Source organism: Salminus brasiliensis, chromosome 19 (genome assembly GCF_030463535.1).
Source record: "Salminus brasiliensis chromosome 19, fSalBra1.hap2, whole genome shotgun sequence".
NCBI classification, from domain to species: domain Eukaryota; kingdom Metazoa; phylum Chordata; class Actinopteri; order Characiformes; family Bryconidae; genus Salminus; species Salminus brasiliensis.
This window is the reverse complement of record NC_132896.1, coordinates 6,064,334-6,084,609: the sequence shown is the minus strand read 5'-3', so window position 1 is coordinate 6,084,609 and position 20,276 is coordinate 6,064,334. Positions and strand designations below refer to the sequence as shown.

Here is a 20,276-nt window from a genome sequence, read left to right as displayed (position 1 = left end):
CTCCATTCGTGGCATTTCTGTGCAGCTACCTGCAGAAACACCTGAAAACACTGAGCCCCTCTCATAGAAGAAGACTTTCAGCCATGCAGGTGGTAAAGCAAAGCTGGGTGTTTGATTGATGATTGAGTTCCTTTTAAGACTGGCTTGTTGGTCAAAGGTGGAAGCCGTTGCTATGTAAAGCTAGATAAACCTCCAGCAAACAAGGTAAAAGAATGGAGCCTCACAGGAAATGAAGTCACCCATGCACAGCACACGATACGACGGCTGTAAATCCCCTCACTGAGGTTTTGGTCATATGTGACACAGGTGTGTTATCTGTGTGGCAGTGTGAACAGCCAAAACACAAAGAAGCTGATATTTTCCTATTCGGGCCACTTCCGATGCAGCAACGCGACTCAGACTGAACAGCCAGCTCGGACTTTAATGTCTGTCCAACTCGACATTGGTTGTGAGGCATTGCTTTTTGGAGCATCACTGGAGGAGCGTAAACTGTCTAGAAGATCGTCTGATATAGGTCACATTACAAAAGCTAGTGTAAAGGGTCTCTAAGTGGCTCAGCAGTCTAATGCGCCATCTATCAGCCTTAGAGGTCGCAAGTTTGAATCCCGAGCCGTCCCACTTTGCCATCAGCGGCTGGAGTCAGAGAGAGTACAACTGGCCGCGCTGTCTCTCTTCATGATTCTTAAGCGATGTTGGCCAGCACAGACATCTGTTGGCTGGTGCAGTGGAGCTGGGGACCCGGTGCTTTTCTCAGACCTTGACGGCTGCCTGGAGACAGTGCTAAGGCTGGGGGGGGGGGGTTTACAAACAGAGGGGATAACTGGCAGTACCAAATTAGGAGAAAAGGGATAAATTCAGTAAACTTTTAAAAAAACTTTACCTGGTGTGTGTACCGTGTGAGAGTCTACACTGGGTTTCCCTGGTTGGAAACCAAAAATAAAACGAGTTCAACGGATTTTTAGCAAAGTTAATTTTAATGATTGAGAATTTCATACAAATGAAAACGACAGCTGTGTGTAAGGTGTTGTTTTGATATTATATGTAATAGCAAGCCAAGAACAATCCAGAAAACCAGCAATTTAACGTGAAGTTATTTACAACCGAAAGTTAGACCACAGAAGATCTGCTGAATCGTCAGTCTGTGATCCTTCAGATTCATCAGTGCCTGGTGGAAACTAGAAAAGCTGAAGCTACAGAGGAAAGCTTTACAGACGGTCACAGATGTGTTTTCACTGCTGTCATTGAATTAACCCAGTGCACACACTCTCAACAAAGCGATACCACAGAACAGAGGTCTTCAAATCTGGACCTTGAATTCAGTTTCCAGTCCTGGACTCTGTAATCCTTGGTAGGTGTGACCCTATGTGGCCAATCAGTTACACTGACTGTTCCTTTAACTTCCAAGCAGAACAAAATCTGGGACTGGAAACTGGATTCAGCCATAGAAGAACCATGTATTTAGGAGAAATGTGTGTTTTTTTAAGATGTCCGTCTTATTGCAGCTTCTTAATTACCCAGTAATTCCTAAAATCCAGTTGCGGAACAATGTACACTATGTGGGCAAAAGTATTGGGACACCTGCTTATTCATTGTTTCTTCTGAACCCTATGGTCTTAAAGAGACCCTTTGTTGAAGTTACTGTCTCTACTGTTCAGGAAAGAAGGCTTTCTACTAGGTTTTGTAGAAGCACTGCTGTGAGGATTTGGTTGCATTCAGCAACGAGAGCATTAGTGAGGTCAGGATGATCAGTTGGATGAGTGTGAAGAACCTTCAAATCAGTACCTTTTACGTTGAGAAAAAGGTTCTTCACGGTCACACATTTCTATGACGAACATGGTTCTTTAGGTAACCAAAAGCGGTTCTTTTATGGCATCACATAGAACCATTACAAGCATGTTTGTTGTTAAGAGTGTACAACAACATGAGCTGCAGTACCATAGCATTAACAAAAAAATCCAAATGAAACAATAGATTTGTATTATTGTAACTGTTTTGGTGGGGATATGTGTGCTGCTAATTATGCATATTAATTTATTTTCAACAGCTCCTCAATTAAGAGATGTGAGCCTATACAGCAGCTTCTATACAGAAGCAGCAAACCTGCAGCAAAAAATTGCCAGGCATGCAAAATGGGACTGATTTGTTCCACCGCTCTGCATTATGAATTATTCCCAGGTATGAGGGCACAAAATGAGTACCCTACTTGCCACAATAAGGCAATCTGGATTTTAGATTTCATAATAACAGTATTTGCACAGCTGATTAATCAATATTATGTACCAATTATACCAAACAAGAGATTCCAGTCTGTGCATCCACAAACTGTATAGCTGCAATATTCAGTATGCCAGTAATGCCCTATACCGCCATTAGTGTTTCCCACAATGCTTTTTTAAAATCAGCTCAAAGTGAAGGATGTTCTTTGCAAAATAATTCATGATTATGATATAACAAAAATGACAAACCGAGAATTCAAAAATACTTCAAAAATCCATGTCCTGAAGTAAGGTGATGCCAAGTACCACATCTGTTAGTTAAAGTACCTTTAAATGTGAAATACCAAAGAAAAATGCCCCGTACATTCATCCCGGATATTACATGCAGCAGTTAATGTTGGATTTACTCGCTCAGGGTTGATTAAGACACCGTAACCAATAGTCATCATCCAATAAGGCCAAGCATCATTATTGTAGTCAGTATCATGCCAATGTTAGGAACTCCAGGTCCAAGATGGTTTGGATTATGGGAAAAATAACCCCCCCCCCCCCCAAGGCGGATATGTCCCAAGTGCCACAGGTTCCTTGGGCTTCTGAGCTCATTAAGAAGCTAACAAGCAGGCAAGACTGCTGTGAGGGTTTGATTGCATTCAGCGATGAGAGCTTTAGTGAGGTCAGGATGTTGGACAATCACCTACCTACCTTATCCCGAACTCCAAGAAATGGATGGAGCACCATCTATCTATGGCAGGAATATGTTAGGAGCACGATAGTGGGAATTTCCAAAAAACACAGTAATTTGTCCTCCGTATCGGAGTTCCTAATATTAGCATGATGCCAACTACAGAGTCATGAACGACTGTCGTATTGTAAAGTGCAGTGATGTCATTAGCATGGTAGAAAAGGTAGTAAGCTCATTTGTTACAGAAAGTACTGAGCGGGTCTTCTGTAGAGTACCTTTTTGACGTCCCGTTCCATTGAAGAACAGGTAAAGAAAGTGAAAGCAAAGAAAGATCAAGTGGAGCCAAGTTGGAAAGAGTGAGTACCAGAAGAAAGGGGTGATTGCTAAAGAAAAGTAGGCTGAAATGTGTAGATGCACGCCGGCAGGCCTCAAGCACAGGAATCTACTGATTCTGGAAAGAACTCCTTTTCATTCCATTCCAAAGTGGCAGCCACATCGTTATCCCACAACGAGGTGTGCTGCTCCCTGGAAAAGTTTTAGTGAGGATTTAGTGGCCGTACCTGCCCTGTGCGTTCTAACTCTATGGCACTGACAGCTTATGGCCAGAGTGCTTTTTCTGCTCCCAAAGTGTCCACTCACTCCAGAGGGGCAGAAACCAACACACTGCCTGAAGTTACTGCTCCGCCTGGCTGAAGTCGTAGCAGAAGTTGAAGTTGCTTGGGGGTTTGGGGATGGGTGGGGCCGAGTCAGGGATGGGGACGTTCTCCAGGTCCAGGAGGCGGAGCTTAATCTCCATAGAGAGAAGGATCTCCAGCTCGCTGCGCATCGCCTCACTGCTCATCTCTTTGCCCAGCAAAACATTCAGCCCATCCGTCCATAAGCAGAACTGCGAGAGAGAGAGAGGGGGGGAGAGAGAGACAGAGGTGGAGAGAGAGATAAAAGGGCTAGTTCCAGGTCTAAACTATGATTGGTTGATCATATTAAAAGCTGCTCTAAAATACTTGATACACACATATGCAGTCATATGTGAACGTTTAGGAAACCTTTGAAAATAGGCAAGAACAAGGGAAGACCTCCTCTACAGAGAACACACAGCACTGCATTACTGGGCTAATGACAAAGTTTTAATTTACCCAAAATGTTAAATTCAGCAAATAAATAGAATCTATGCTGTAATATTTGCATGAAAATGCCGTATTTGCCTTTATTCTGAGTGAAGGACTTATATTGTTTGTCGTATTTTCACTTTGGGGTGTCTGTGTTAATGTGCTAAATTATTGAGAAGTATTTGGGCTGTACCAATTACTCTCATCAAGGGACCGAGGAGATATAGCAGGTATTGGATGGACACTGTAAATACGGTTCTTCGTAATTCAGTAGTACTAAATAATTCATAGTGGATACTGAAGAACTCATAGTGGATTGAGAATAATTCATGGTAGATACTGATATATTCATAGTGCATACTAAAAAAGCATTGTGGATACTGAATCAGTCCTAGTGAATACTGAATAATTCATGGTAGATACAGCGATATTCATAGTGGATACTGAATCACTAATAGTGAATATCTCAGTATCTACCATGCATTATTCAGTATTCATAGTGGATACTAAATAATTCACACTGGGTTTTGAATAATTCATGCTGAGGTATTTGTAGTGGATTCTAAAAAAGCATAGTGGATACAGAATAATTAGAGGTTAATAAATAATCGGTTTGAAAATGAAATCTAAATCTAAATGAAAGGTCTAGTCTAGGGCTTAAAGGGTTAATCATAAAGTGATTAGCATTCTGGTTTGAACGTGTTCTATGCTTGTTTTCCATGCAGTGTCCTTGAGCATGGGAACGGCACTATGTAAATATAGGAAAATGATGATGGAATATCGGTCCTCCTTCGGTGCGCTCTACTCCTTTTGAAGTAAAAGCAAAACTGCGTCATAAAAGGCTTCGAAAAGCACTGAAGCCAGCTGAGCACTCTCATTAGGGAGTGCTGAGTAATGGGCAAATGGAATGGCGGAGTCTTACTTACATCTGTTCTGGAAGAGGCGATGAAATTCAAGCTGTACTCCTCAACATCGTACGTAATGCTGAATGCCAGGTCCAGCATCTCCTGCAGAGCAAAACACATCAGCAGCATGATTCTGAAGCTCACAATGTTTACTCTATAAAAGGTTTCTCATAAAGCCAAAACTCCAAAAACACTGAATATATCTGCACACCAGAACAATGGGCTTACACTTTGTATGTCCAAATGTTTGTGGACATCATTTCTAATGAACTAATTAAATTAGTTAGAGATACTGCCATGCCTAACGCCAGGCGTGGGCTAGAGGGGTATTAAGGCCCCCAGCATTGAGCTGTGGAGCAACTGTGTTCTCTGGAATGATGTATGGAGGTCCATCCAATACTTTTGGTAGGAGTTGGTCATCCAACATGCTGACCTCACTAACGCTAATGCCGCTGAATGTAATCAAATCCTCACAGTAATGCTGCTCCAAAAATCTAGTCCCCTGGACAGTAGAGACAGTTACTCTGAAACCAACACAATAAATAAGCAGGTGTCCCAATACTTTTGTCCATCTCATGTGTGTGGCGTTCAGGTGAATGTCTACCATTGATTAGTGATTTATTAGTAGTTCTGTCCAGAGGAGATGCTTCCCCCTTGTGTAGGTTGGTTGCATCTAATGTTTCTTCCTCCAGCTTTGAGGGAGTTCTTGCTCGTTTGGGGTTAAATGTTTTATTTGTTTGGTTTCTTTTTGTCCGATTCCCGGATTTCTGTAAGGCTGCTTGGTGACATCAGGTTGTAAAAAAGCGCCGTAAATTTGACTCGACATTCAGCGGTAGATCTCCTTTCATGCAGTGTGAGAAATGAGCGGTTAAATGCACTACAATGGGATAAAATAGGGGACAAACCTTGGTTTGTTTTCCTTTGTTTTCTTTCATGTGTGGACAGTCTTTTCCAACCAGTAGCGATTTGATATCTGCCACAGGGACTGTGAGAAGATACAAGAAACAAGCTGTTCAACGCTGCAGTATCCTTAACCAGTGGGTCAGCAGTAGCCCTGTGGTTAAAGGGACAATCTGACCAAACAAATAAAATACACATCCTACTGATTACACCGATTCCACATGAACCTAATTCATCCTGCTGATTCCACTGATCTCTCAGACCAGCTCCAGCAACTTAGGCTTCTATAGGGTTCTTTCCCTGAGTGGAGTTAAGTTAGTTTCCCAGAGGAGGATATCAATTTCTTACAGATTTCACAGACTGAAAGGTCACAGCTGGGCTGTTCTCATCACCAGACACAATAATAATAATAATAATAATAATAATAATAATAATAATAACAGTAGCAGCAGCAGCACCACACCACATGGCCGAAAACCTTAGCATTTGTTGCTACTACCAGACTAAAAAATACACACTGTAGATTCATACTGGATGAGACATACTCCACAGATATTACTGTTAGACTGTAAAAACTACACACTGTAGATTCATATTGGATGAGGGAAAATACTCCACAGATATCACCGTTAGACTGTAAAAACTACACACTGTAGATTCATACTGGATGAGAATAACTCCACAGTTAATATTATTAGACACTGCATATTCATACTGGATGAGGAAGTTATTGCTGTCAGATTGGAAAAAAAACTACACACTGTATTATATATATATATATATATATATATATATATATATATATATATATATATATATATATATATATATATATATATAAAACAAACCTAACTGCCTCTTCAGATAAAACTAATCCTGCTCACACAGATATTAAAGCAGGGGTTGAAGAAGGAAGGTGTGATATTGCACTCACTCTTCTCCTGCAGACTCTCGATGGAGGGCATGTCGGCCTCCTCATCCACGTCCCCATAGTGAAGGACTTTATGATTAGGTGACAGCCTGCAGTACCACAGTTTATCTGAAATAAACAAACACAACCGTCCAATTCTACTGCATGTAAAACTGACCCAAACTGAATCCTCTTTATCGGTTTTACCTGATAAACTGATCGAATCTGTACAGGTCATTTCAACAGGTGAGTAGCACTAACTCAAGGCTGACGCTTTAAAAAAATCTGGCTGCTGAGTTTTTCAGAGTGAGTGTCCCGGATAGTTTCTCACCTTGTCTCCGACGACTGCTGATCTTGCGAAACAGGGTGCCATGACACAGCCGGTTTAGCCTCTGCTGCCTGATCAGCTCCAGCAACTCTGGCTTCAGGCGCTCCTTCAGCTCACTGCACACACACAAACATACACCGATAGTGGATCTATACACACTAAATGTCTAAATGTTTGTGGACACTCTTCTGATTAATGCATTCAGCTGCTTTATATCGCACCCATTGCTGACACTGATGTGCAAATGCACACACATACACACACAGCTCATCTAGTCCCTGTAGGGAGGTACTGCCAACAGAATAGGACTTTCTGGAGCAGATAAACATGGCATCATGAGAATGAATAAACAGGGGTCCCAATACTTTTACTGTTAACTGTTAAGACTAATGACTTAATGGGGAACTCTGGTTGAGATGTAAACGGTCATTCAGAGTGTACTGATGTGATCCTACAGGAGACTGAAATGATTCTGAATGTTCTGTACATATATAATGATTTTTAATGATAAAACCGAGTAAAACCTAAAGAAATACATTTTTATTTCCAAAACCTTCTCAAAACGATCCTAAAACAATGTCTTGCGTGTTCTTTTTGCAGTTGATTGGTAATGGCTGCAATGTGTGTGGTGATGTGGGTTACTTACAGCACAGGTGGGGCAAGCGTCTCCTCTTGGTGCAGTCTCTCCGTCTGCCGCAGCTTAAGGATCTCGCTGTAGTTCAGAGCGTTCACTTTGTTCTTAAAGAGCTCCAGTGAGGTGGGTTTACTGGACAGGGTCCTGGTGATCTGCTCCCGAACCACCTGCATGACCTGCATAATACACAAGACCCACACATATCAGCTCTGAGCTCATCTGTCCCCACTACAGAATTCAGCATCAGAAGTTTCCAAATGAACTTCTGAACAAGTCTGATGCAGTCCTGTTTTATCCACAATGAAAAACAAATAAAATCCAACTATTACGCTTGGGGGTGGATTAAGCATGCTTTGAGCTTGTGATGCAGCCAGTGGTACTGGAAAGGGGAACGAAGGAGAACGAAGAATTGGATTCAATTATATACCAGCAAATTCTAGAAGCAAACATCTCACTATCTGTACCAAAGCTGAAGATGAACAGAAGATGGGCATGAACTAAGAAGAAGCTAGAACCTGAAGCCTTTTGTGGGGAAGAATGGGTGAAAACCCCTCAAACAAGAACTGAAACTCTTGGAAATCTTAGAAAGAAGTGACTCTTAGCTGCTACTAGAAGTGTTTACAAGCTGCTGTATTTGCCAAAGGGGGGTGTCCAAGCTTTAGATTTTTTTTTGGTGCCGTTTTCCTTTTTTATGCTATATTGAAACTCTAAAATATGGAAATTATTAGTAATATTGTTTATGTGGAAATTTTAAATAAATAAATGTTTTATCTTTATGCCTTTTGAAAATCAGATCAGGTCACGTTCTACTCGCTTAACCATTCCCAGAACAAATATTTTGACCAGGGGTGTCCAAACTTTTGCACACCACTGTATATATGTATCATTCAAATTAAGCATATATATGTCCAAAATCTGATACTACCACACACATACACACACATACATATACATACATATATTACACACACACACACACACACACACACACACACAGTATTGCTGTATATTAAACAGATCCTAATATTATATATACACACACACACACACACACACTATAGCTGTATATTAAACTCCTATAGGGCTGCTTTACTGATCTCACACTAATGAATGAAATCACATGTGTGGAGAGCCATCTCAAGTGTGTGTCTCAAGTGTGTGTGTGACAGTTATGTCTTCTGACCCGATGGCCACAGACAGATACACACACATTCAAACAGAGACGCACAGCTTGCCCCCACTCACCCATAACAAAGGTCAGGAGCGAGGGAGGGAGAGGGCAAGGCAGAGAGGAGGAAATAAAAGGAGGTAAAGAAGGGAAACACAATGGAGTCACGTTTCTCTGTTCTGCGCCGAACCCCCGGCTGTGCCAGAGACAGCAGCACAATGAGCCGCCAGCTCAGCCGTTAAAGAGAACTGACACCTGCCCCCAAATCAGCACAATTCAGCAGTCGCCTTCACCACAAGCCCTCCACCCACAAGCCCACTCGCACTCTCTCAGCATGGGAATGCTACATGAATGTGTGACCCACTGACCCACACAAGGGTCACTTTGAACTTTAACATACAACAAGTGTATCTAAACTACTGGTACTTTTACATAATATCTAATGCAACTTTACTTACACTATTTACTTACTTACACTGTGTCCAAATGTTTGTGGACACCCCTTCTGACGAATGCATTCAGCTATTTTGAGTAGCACCCATTGTTGACACAGACGTGCAAATGAATACACACGCACAGCCTGTCTTGTCCCTGTAGAGAAATATTGCCAATAGAATAGGACTCTCTGGAGTAGATAAACATGAACCTAGTGGCACCTTGCTGCCTAATGCCAGGCGTGGGCTAGGGGGTATAAAGCCCCCCCCACGTATTGAGCTGTGGAGCAGTGGAAGAACTGTGTGTGTTCTCTGGAATGATGGTTGATGCTTCGTCCAATACTTTTGGATGGGATGAGTTGGGAAGTTAGGGATGAGGCATGGTGGTGGTGGTAATCATCCAACTTCCTCACCTCACTAATGGTCTTGTCGCTGAATGCAATTAAATCCTCACAGCAATGCTCCTCCAAAATGTAGTAGAAAGCCTTCTTCCCTGGACAGTAGAGGCAGTTACTCCAACAAATGCAGGACATTTTTAATACCCTTGATTTTGGAAGACATAACAATAATAAATGAGCAGGAGTCCCAATACTTTTGTCCAAAATTAGTGGTTCTCCAGACAGATCCCTCAATCATGTCCAAAACAGCTTCTGAACATCAGTGTATGACAGTACATGCAACTGAGCCATTCTCCTAGACTGCTGGTGGAATAATACTAGAGGCCACATTGTTGTAAAGTCAGCACTTATCAGCGGCAGGCCCAAAGTTTCAATCCATGCTTTTAACAAGTCAAATCATTAGCAAGGCACCTGAACCTGAGCTCTTCAAAGGACTGCGAACATGAAGCACTGAAGCTAGACATACACATGGGCCGAGTCTGAAACAGAAGGCAGCTGCCCATGCTGTCTCATAAGCCAGTACCTCAGAAGGCAGCATTGTGATAAAGGTGCCTACAACTGGACTGCGTTTGAGATGCACTTCAAAGGCAGCAATATGTCATGACGTTGCCAGGATACCAACAATTACTGTCAGCTGGTGAAATAACTAGTTATTATTTTTTTTCCACTGGTCAATATTATACTGACAGTTTCTCCTCAGAAATAACATATTGAAAAAATGTGAAATCTGAAGAGCATCTGAAGCAGCAGAGACTCATGGGATATGCAAGGCAGCCAAAAAGTACATTTACGCTGCCTTCAAAAACTTGACATGATGAAAGTACCTTAGCAGTCAGCATTTCATCCAAATATGTGAACGTGTGAGAACTCGAATTCATCCAGGATTGTTTCTGCTGGCCTTCCCCCCCCCCACCCCCCACAATATTAATGTAAAGCTGTAGTTTCTGAAATCATTAGCAATCATGCTTTTATGTTTTTAGCAGTTGGCAATTCCAGTGCTCATCATTCAGACCACATGAAATTCTCATAAGGGATTTACCGCCCTCTTCTGGCAAGAGCAGGAACATCTGCAGGTATCTACAGCTGAGGTGAAGCAGCAACAAGCCACGGCTGCCGATAACTAAAGAAACAGCCTCCTGGGATCAATGGCCTCAGATGACACGAAACTGCAACATCACCACATGAACAAAACAGTTCAAACTCCACATCCCATCAGAACAGATGCAGGTAAACAGAAATCCAGTAAAAAAGGAAGAAGAGCTTCTCATTCTGAAGAAAGTAGTGAGATCTTGTCGGTGAGCTAGTCTGAAGGACAGAGCTCAGTTCCTCCAGGTTTCTCCTGGACGATCCCCAGTCCAGCCAGCACAGCGTGGAGGATGTGTTCAACTCCATCAGCAGCAGCAGCAGCAGCAGCTCACCTGATTTACCATCATTAAGCCCTGATTTACCATCAAACCAGGTGTTGATCTGAGGAGAACTCTAACTAACACTAGACTCCATGAGGAGAACTTTGGAGATGTTCTAATGATGAACACAGTGATTGAGAACCAGCACCATTTTCTGTATGAGTGTTATTATTAATGATTATTCTAATATCAGTGTTTTACTGAGGAGATAAACACTTACTGCCCTGATAGAGATAGAGAAGCGTTTTCACTCTAATTTTCACAGCTGCCAAAAACATTTCTGTATAAATGGTATTATGGTACTATATGTCCAAATGTTTGTGGACATACCTAATGCATTCAGCTACTTTAAGTTGCACCCATTGCTGGTATAGAATTGTGGAACTGTGATCTCTGCAATAATGGTTCTCCATCCAATACTTTTGGGATGAGGTGGAGATAAGGTGGGGTGATCATCCAACATCCTGACCTCACTAACTGCAACAAAATCCTCACAGCAATGCTTCTCCAAAATCTACAAGAAAGCATTCCCTGGACAGTTACACCAACAAAAGCAGGTTAAACTCCCTTGAGGTGTCCCAATACTTTTGTCCATGTATAGTATAACTATAAAACCATAGATGCACGCCACAACACTATTAAACAATGATGTCCGGAGTTAAAAAGCACTAAGAGTGGACAATGTTATACAGCAGAGAGCAAACCTGCTGGACCCTGGGCTTCAGCTGACCATATTCTGTAAACGAAGCACCCCGACAGTCACCACACCAGACCACACTGCCCCTCCTCCTCTCTCCCTTTCCTTCTAGTCCTTCTTACCACCTGTCCTGGTGTTTGTTGTTGTCCTCAAACCGTCCCTCCCCAGAAATATGCAGTGATGCAGTGAGTAAATCCTACCTCTGCCATGGTTACGTTAAAGCCGCCTCTCTGGATCCTCAACTAGCAGTAATGAGGTGTGTGTTAGTGTGTGTGTGTATGCTCTCGCAAGTGTATCCATGTGTTTGCATATGGATCCTCCCCCCAACACACTGACACTGACACACATCCCCAAACACACGGCTCACATCTCTCTGAAAAACCCGCCCTCAAAAGAGTCACACACACACACACACACACACACACACAGCATGGGCCCCAGGAAACCAGCTGGCAGAAGCGCACTGCCAGAAGCGATTAACGATGGAGAGAAAAAGCACAGTCAGGCAGTTCCTGGAGAGAAGGAGTGAGGGGATGAGAGGACAGAGAGACAGAGAGAGAGAGAATGAGAAAAACAGGGAGGAAGGAGAGACGGGGCGAGGCACGGAGGTGTGCAGAAACAGCGCTGAGTCAATGTGGAGGAATGTGAACTGGTACAGTGAGCTGATATGCTGTGGGAGAGTGGAGTGTTTTAGCACAGCAGGATGGGAACACAGGCCTACCGTGAGAGCTTTGACATCTGTTTTAACAGACAAAATATGATTACAGAGAAACATACCTCAGCAAAACACTACTGCTGGGTGACGTATCGTCTGTGCATGGAGACGGCACTGATACTGGGATGGAAATATTAAATACAGATCCTAAAATTCCTTCTTTACAATCTACTGTGCTTTTACACGAGTCGGCCTTATGGCTTCGGCACACTACACGACTTGTAGTGTCGTGAGGTCGCTGTACTGTTCAGACTACACAACTCAACCTTTTGTATTCGTGAATGTTTAAGTGGTTGTGGTTCACACACTACACGACTGTTCAGCGACAGCAGGTCAAACGTTACACGATCGTTATAGGAAAAAAAATTAACTAATTAATTACTACAAATATTAATAAAATAAAAAAAAATCATCACAGACAAGTCTGTCTGCTCTCGTTTTGTCACGAAATCACCCCGAGACATGACAGAGGATGATGCGATATCATGCATGAGAAAGGTTTTTTCTTCCAAAAAATGTGGATGTGGATGTCCTAAAGAAGCGAGCGGTTAAATTTGTTTGTGTGCTGAAAAAAAAAACAAAAAAAAACAAAAAAAAAAAAAAAAAAAACAAATATAACAAAAAATATATATATAGGTGAAGGAGTGAATTGGGATAAGGAAAAATTTATAGAGTATATAGACGTCATATTTGATTTTTCAGTCCTGAGGGCTGAATCAGGGCTGAAATCGTATCGTGTGAACTCTGCATTAGTTGAAACGTTTAAGATGAGCATGTAAAAGTAGGCTATCGTACTTTCGTAGTCATGCTATACATCATCAAAACCCAAAAGTGTCAGCGTGGTGGATATCGGGTCTCGAAGCCACAACCCTGTGATCACTGATCGAGGACCCACTGCTGTAATCACTGTCCTCTAGCCTACAGAAAGAAACACACAGCTAGCATCACACCACACACTGCGAGCATGTGCTGTTTCAGTCCAGATTTCTGACACGATCGGATCAGATTTTTTTTTTTCTAATAATATCGGGTTCAGTTTTCTGCTGAAATTGACCCCATACAGACACCCAGCAATACCAATGAGCACCCCTCAAGCCTTGCCAGTCATCCGGTCATAATAATGCGGCCTTTGTCTTCCTGCCTGACCATCACCTCATACATCCAACAAGTCAACTACGAGAACCGACTTTCACCGTCTTAGAAAACATTTCACAGCTCGGCATGCGGCGCTGTTACAGGATAAATTAGCGTTATTCACTTCATCTGTGAGTGGCCTTAATATTGTGGCTCATTTGTTTACAAATAGTTTTCAATGCTTAGGGTGTCCAAACTTTTGTACAGGCCACATCGTGTTTTTTTATGTTATGATGGACAGAATAACTGCATTAGGATTTGCTGAAACTACTGTTGGTTGGGTGGGTTTACTACTTCTCATGTGCTTAGGACTGACATCAAGCAACACCCCTTCCTCTGACTTCTCCACAGTGCTGCAGGGACGTTCGTAGCTCATCAGGCCTCTCCGGACTGAGCGTTGTTGCTGTGGAGTGTGATTTAATGCTGATGTAAGTAAGTGATTGTGTTGGGGAACAGATTTCTCTCTCTGTGTGTAGTCGTGCTACGGGGTGGGAGTGCTATTGTTGCGCTAATGCCCTCATAAAAAGATGGGGCTCACTGCCCCTGGCCATGAGGATTGTGGGAGAAAACGGCCACTGCAAACAAAAGGCCCGGACACTCGTTCCACCCCGAAGGGTGAAAAGGTCGCCTGTTTATGACCCAAAAACGCTTTGTGAAGAGGAGGCACCCTTGTGGAGCTTTGTCTAGTGGGAGGGTGCTTTACTACACATAAAAAAAAAAAAGGCACATGACTACTGGAGGATTTCTTCCACAGATGCTTCAGACAGACAACCTGGTTTAAAGGCTTAGCTGTGCTTGTTTCTCTCGGAGAGTCAAAAAACGAAAGGCTGCTCAGTCATGCTACACGTCCAGATGACCCAATCAATATCCAATTGTAGTGCTGCTCATGCCAAACCATAAATCAGCACTGCAGCTGGTCACTTCACACACACACACACACACACACACACACACACACACACACACACACACAGGACAATGAATGATTCACAGACGTGGAATTCACAGCAACTTGAGCATTGAGTCACATAACTCAGAATGATGCCCTCCTCAACAGATGACTGAACCTGAAAAATACCATACAGTTGTATGTAAAAGTTTGGGCACCCCTGGTCAAGTTACATGTCTTGTTGGTAAACTTCTGCACTTTTTAATGACTATTTATTTGCAAAATATTACATACTAGATAAAAGTGTAAGCTGTGTGCAAAAATGCTAGATTTTATATATTAAAATATTTTCTAATACAAAAAATTCAGCAAATAAACAAATATTGTGGTTTAAAAAATGCAGAGATATATTTACTTCCTGTAGAGGACTTGTTCAGTTTTATTATATGGACAAAAGTATTGGGACAACTACAACTCTTATGATATTGCATTCTAAATCAATATGCATTAATATGGAGTTGGCCCCCATTCACAGCTCTAACAGCAGCAGCTGTAGTTATTGAGTCAGCAGAGCGTTGGAGACTTTCTGCACTATGCTCTGAGCTCAGCACTCGGCCCTGACCCCGCTCTGTAACTTTACGTGGTCTGACACTCGGTGGCTGAGGTTCCTAAACTCTGCCACTGTTCAATAATACCACTCAAAGCTGTTGGTGGATCTGATCTAGGAGGGGAGAAATTTCACCAGCTGACTTGATGTTGCAGCGGTGTCTCCTATTACATACAGAACCACGCTGGAGTCCAGTGAGCTCTTTAGAATCTCCCATTCTTTCACTAATGTGTATAAGAAAAGCAGACTGCATGACTAGGTGCTTGATTTTATACACCTCTGGCAATGGGACTGAATGAAACACCGGAATGCAATGATTAAGAGGTGTGTCCCAATACTTTTGTCCATATAGTGCCTACATATATGCATAAGACTACATAGTCTCATAATGAAGGGAATATAAAGGAAAGAATACATAAATTAGTCCATAACTACGACAGTTCCCACATGGACAAATGTTTGGACAACAGGGGGTGTAAATATCTGACCTGTAATGCAGCCAGTAGTGTATTACTTTACCTCCTGTTTGCACAGGTTTACAATATAAGAATTTCTCATTTTTATTTCACAGTAAAATAATATTTATTAATATAAACTCAATTATAATCTTGAATCAACTGTACGAATGTCTTCAGACTGATGCAACTCAACAGTTCAATGCATTTACTACATCCAGGCCGGCTGAAAGACATGACTGGCCCACCTTATCAAAGTCCTCCTGCGTGGCTCTCATCTCCTTCCAGGTTTTGTTGAGCAGCTGGATGCAGATACAGAAAAGCTCTTCCAGCAGCCTGTCCTGCGCAAAAAAGATGGGGTGGTAGTTCGAACCCGTCTCTGATGCTGCAGGAGAGAAAGAGAAAGTAGGAGACACAGGCAAGAGTTATCTGTCTGTGAAGAATAACAGCAGTGTTTGAGGTCACCCTTGGTGAGTGTACAGACAGTGTGGATGAACATCCTTTATCCGGGTCTTTAAAACGGAAACTTTACAGGTGAAGAAAAAAAAGGCTGAACTTTCAATGGAAGTCCATGTAAAAAGAATGGAACATTTATATTGGTCCATTCATGGCTTTGGTGCTTGTATGTCTGTGTGTGTATCGAGCTCACGGGGTTCTCCGATGCGCAGGATCTCACACAGGATGAGTGTGAGCTGGATGCTGCTGCGGGCGAACGGGCACTCGTGCTTATCCTCTCTGCTGCTGTTCTCCAGAACAAACTACATGAGACAGTGAGCGAGAGCGAGAGAGAGTGAGCGAGAGTTTCTCACTCCAGCCTCGCCAACCATGGTGTGAGTTGTCTTCAGTTCAGTGCGTGTGTGTCTTACCCTGCTGTAGGCGTCTGGATAACGAGAGGCAAAGTAGGTCATGGTGTCGAGAGCCAGCAGCCCTGGAGGAGTACGGCCCAAGTCCTGACCCGGGTTACTGTTGTTCTGGAACACACGCGCGCACACACAAACCATATATATATATATATATATATATATATATATGAGAGCATAAAAATAAATGTATAATATAATAGATTTTTATATATTTTATATATTAGAATATATAACACCCCATTTGTGTGTAATCAGCCCCTTCTCACCGAAAAGCCCAGCTTTTTGAATTCTTTAGCACAGAGTGAACGCCGTCGCTCAGTGCTTAGACTGCCCTCGCCCTCCATCTCAAACACAGCCTGGCGCAAACTGTGCAGCGCCTCCCTTTGCTCCTGAAAGACAGACAGACACAAGAAACCTGTTAAAGATGCTGGAAGACAGTGCGCTGCATTGACGGCATCACTGGTAGTTCTGATTTCTAGCGTAGTGATATTAAGTTTAAGGGGTGCCCAAAACCTATAACTACTGTTTAATGTTTTTTTTTTTATATATTTGTTGAATATATAAAATGTTTAGTTTAGTAGTTCCATGTATTTCATTTTGGTTTGGTCATTTCTATTTCAGATTTTTATTTATTCATTTTAATATTTCTCTTAGCACTCAGCCCTGACCCCACTCTGTAACTTTACATGGTCTGACACTCGGTGGCTCACTGAGCTGCTCTCTGCGGCTCCAAAACACTTCCACTGTTCAATAATACCACTAACAGCTGATGGAGGAAGATCTAGGAAAGATCACAGAACCACACTGAAGTTCAATGAGCTCCTTAGATCCACCCATTCTTTCACTAATGTGTGGAAAGGCAGACTGCATGGCTAGGGGCTTAATTTTATACAATTTTGGCGATAGGACTGAATGAAACACCTGAATGCAATGATTAAGAGGTGTGTCCCAATACTTTTGTCCACATAGTGTCTTTCCAAGTGAATATCGGAAACCCTAGGAAGGTCAACTGACTGATTGATTGTAGTGTAGCCTTGTATCTTAGTCTCACTGTTTTGACAGGATTCATGATACTGTTTTCAGCATCCTAGCAGAAATGTTAGCTCTCTGGCTTTGAATTCTGCAGAGTTACACAGATGGTAGGGTCAGAATTTGGTGCCAACAGCATGAATCCATGGACCCAACCTGCCTTGTGTCAACAGTCCAGGCTGGTGGAGGTGGTGGTGGTGGTGGTGTAATGGGTGTGGGGAATGTTTTATTGGCACGCTTTAGGCCTGGATATTATACAGTAATACCCAAGAGGGAGTGCTATACCGTGAGATACAGGCACAGGTGTGCTGCAGTCCTGGCATGAGGCCACACTCATGCCAATATCAATAGTATAACATGACCTTAAGTGTATTATTAATATTATACTTTATGACGCCGTTAGGACACGTTAGCTTGTTTTGGCTGGCTTTTTACCACTGCGGCTTCTCATCATTACTAGGTTACAGGGGTTGAAGGCAGACTGAGATTATAGAGATGAGCTCAGAGTGACGTTATTGTGAGACAACAGATTCACTAATAGACTGCCCCTCAGTCACACTGGAATGGATCAATCATGGCTCGAATGTCACAGCTTATTAGAGTACTGCTGCTGACCATCTGCATCCCTTCATGGCCACAGTTTACCATCTTCTGATGGCTACTTCCAGCATGAAGACGCACCAAGTCTCAAAGCAAAGTAATCGCAAAGTGGTTTTCCGAACCTGATAATGGGTTCAGTATTCTTCATTGGCCTCCCCAGTCACCTGATCTGAATCCAGTGGAGTGGGTTTGGAATGTAACAGAATGGGAAATTTGCAGCAAAAAAGCACTTCTAAAAAAAAATTTCACAGTTCTCAGAAAATACCACAGTTTGAGGGGTATCAAAGTATAAGGTATTTTGCAATTCTTGCACATTTTTCTAATTACTATTATATTCTTACATAAAAAATATTATTTTTTTGACACAATATTTACTAACTAATATTTATTTATTTAATAACATATTAATGGAAATATGTCAAATTTCTCCCTTTAAAATATAAATAAATAAGAAAGCTGCCTGTGGGGTGGAGCTCTTCCGAGCTGTTTTGTTTCCAGCTAATAATTAAACTGTTGATTATTTTCTCCATGAATTAATTAATTGATTGGTTTTAGTAAGAAACTGGTTGGATTCTTCTGCATTTTAAATGTAGTTAAATTCAACTGGTATACCGAAGCAACCCTGGATGCAATCATGTCAACATGCCAACATCTTGTGGAATCAATGCCATGGAGATTGAAGGCCGTTTTAAGAATAAAGGGGTCACCAACCCAGCATCAGTATAGTGTTCCTAATAAAGTGCCTGGTGAGTGCATGACAATATAAAGGAGTGAAGAAGGTCTGAAGACAGCAGGGTACATTTTACTGATCAATGGATCAGTTATAAACAGCCTTTATGTACCTGGAGTCTGTCCTCACCACCTCCTCCAAAGAGGACATCCACAAAACTGCAGCGCATCATCAGGTCTGCAGAGAAGCCCGCTGGTGCTCAACCAAACATACTTGGCCAATGAAGCCTGAGCCTGTTTAATAGACTGATGTGTGATAAGCAACACTGTAACTGCCAACTGAGTGGGAGCAGACCTGACTGAAGGAGTCCAGGGGTGTCCTCATGCGTTGCTCCAGGTGGTTCAGGCGTACCGACTGCAGCACATACAGGTAATGGGCCATCTCGTCCCCGATCGGACCTGAACTGTGGATAATATTCTGAAAAACAAACACAGACGTCTCGAAATGTGTGTGTTAAGACACCTGTGTAGACAAGCGGTGTGGTAGACACCTGTACGAAGCTCTGCAACATCATTTCACCTCACCTTGTAGATATACTGGCGGAGGTTCTTCTTCTCAAGGTAATTAAACAGCTCCTGAAATACATGAGGAATTACATCACCTTTCAAAGTCATTCTTATAGTGTACTCCTGAACCAGAGCAGGTCCTTCCACTGGCATAGCACAAGCTGAAGGGGGCAGCAAACCTCAGGTAGAAACACTGGTGTTTTGGAAGCACAGGTTAATTAAAAAAAATCTATGTATGTAATACAGAACTAAAGCTAGTATATGAGAAGCCCAATGTAAGAAAGCATTTAATTACAACAGCAGAAACCCTGCAGAGCATAACCTGCTAAAAGAAGCTACCCAAAGAGAAATACAGGAAGTTGAGCCATCAGTTAATCAGGAACAGTCATTTAGATCTGTTGCACTTCAGGTAATCAGTATCGTGTCATTTAGAGGAAGAGAATTATATAGAACAGGTTTCAGGTGGTCACTGCGCTTAAGAGGTTTTTTGCTTTTTCAGGTTCACACGCACTCATTTTTGGAGGGATGTTTTAATATCATAACCTTCATTATTCAGATACTTCTTTCAAATATTAACTTCAGAGAAAACAAACCTGAAACCTCTGTACTGAATATGAATCAGAAAACAGATAAAGTTAATACAGATTCATAATAATGCTGCTTGTTTTTGAGTTTTACTCTCAGATCAAAACCAAAAGGCAACTTCACAGGAGAAGGAAACCTTCTCCAAATATCTCCAAAAATCAGTTTGGAACGTTTCTACTGGTCCATTCATCATAAACATTACTGTGACACAATGTTAAAAACTACGGGCAGAGAAAATGAGTGAATTCATGAGGTAATGCTGTATGGAGGTCCGCCTCCTTGCTTATCAGACCGAATCTGCAGCCCTGGCTTCAATACCAATATATAACAATATAACGATATTTTATCGTATTGTGATTAATTTTGTTGTCCTGATAAC

The 20,276-nt window shown here is 42.1% G+C and overlaps 1 protein-coding gene across 2 annotated transcripts in view; it reads right to left on the bottom strand.

The window, feature by feature from the left end:
• Window positions 1–955: 955 nt before the first annotated feature.
• The window catches only part of elmo3 (engulfment and cell motility 3), a 37,918-nt gene continuing 18,597 nt past the window's right edge, over window positions 956–20,276 (bottom strand). For both annotated transcript variants that reach the window (XM_072663708.1, XM_072663709.1), the window contains exons 10-21: window positions 19,331–19,381; window positions 19,101–19,223; window positions 16,714–16,836; window positions 16,451–16,555; window positions 16,234–16,342; window positions 15,833–15,969; window positions 7,694–7,857; window positions 7,051–7,163; window positions 6,744–6,848; window positions 5,815–5,894; window positions 4,931–5,011; window positions 956–3,784 (exon numbers count right to left, since the gene is read on the bottom strand). In XM_072663708.1, the coding sequence (XP_072519809.1) occupies window positions 3,572–3,784; window positions 4,931–5,011; window positions 5,815–5,894; window positions 6,744–6,848; window positions 7,051–7,163; window positions 7,694–7,857; window positions 15,833–15,969; window positions 16,234–16,342; window positions 16,451–16,555; window positions 16,714–16,836; window positions 19,101–19,223; window positions 19,331–19,381 (1,404 nt within the window). In that variant the 3' untranslated portion in view covers window positions 956–3,571. The remainder of the gene's footprint in view (window positions 3,785–4,930; window positions 5,012–5,814; window positions 5,895–6,743; window positions 6,849–7,050; window positions 7,164–7,693; window positions 7,858–15,832; window positions 15,970–16,233; window positions 16,343–16,450; window positions 16,556–16,713; window positions 16,837–19,100; window positions 19,224–19,330; window positions 19,382–20,276) is intronic.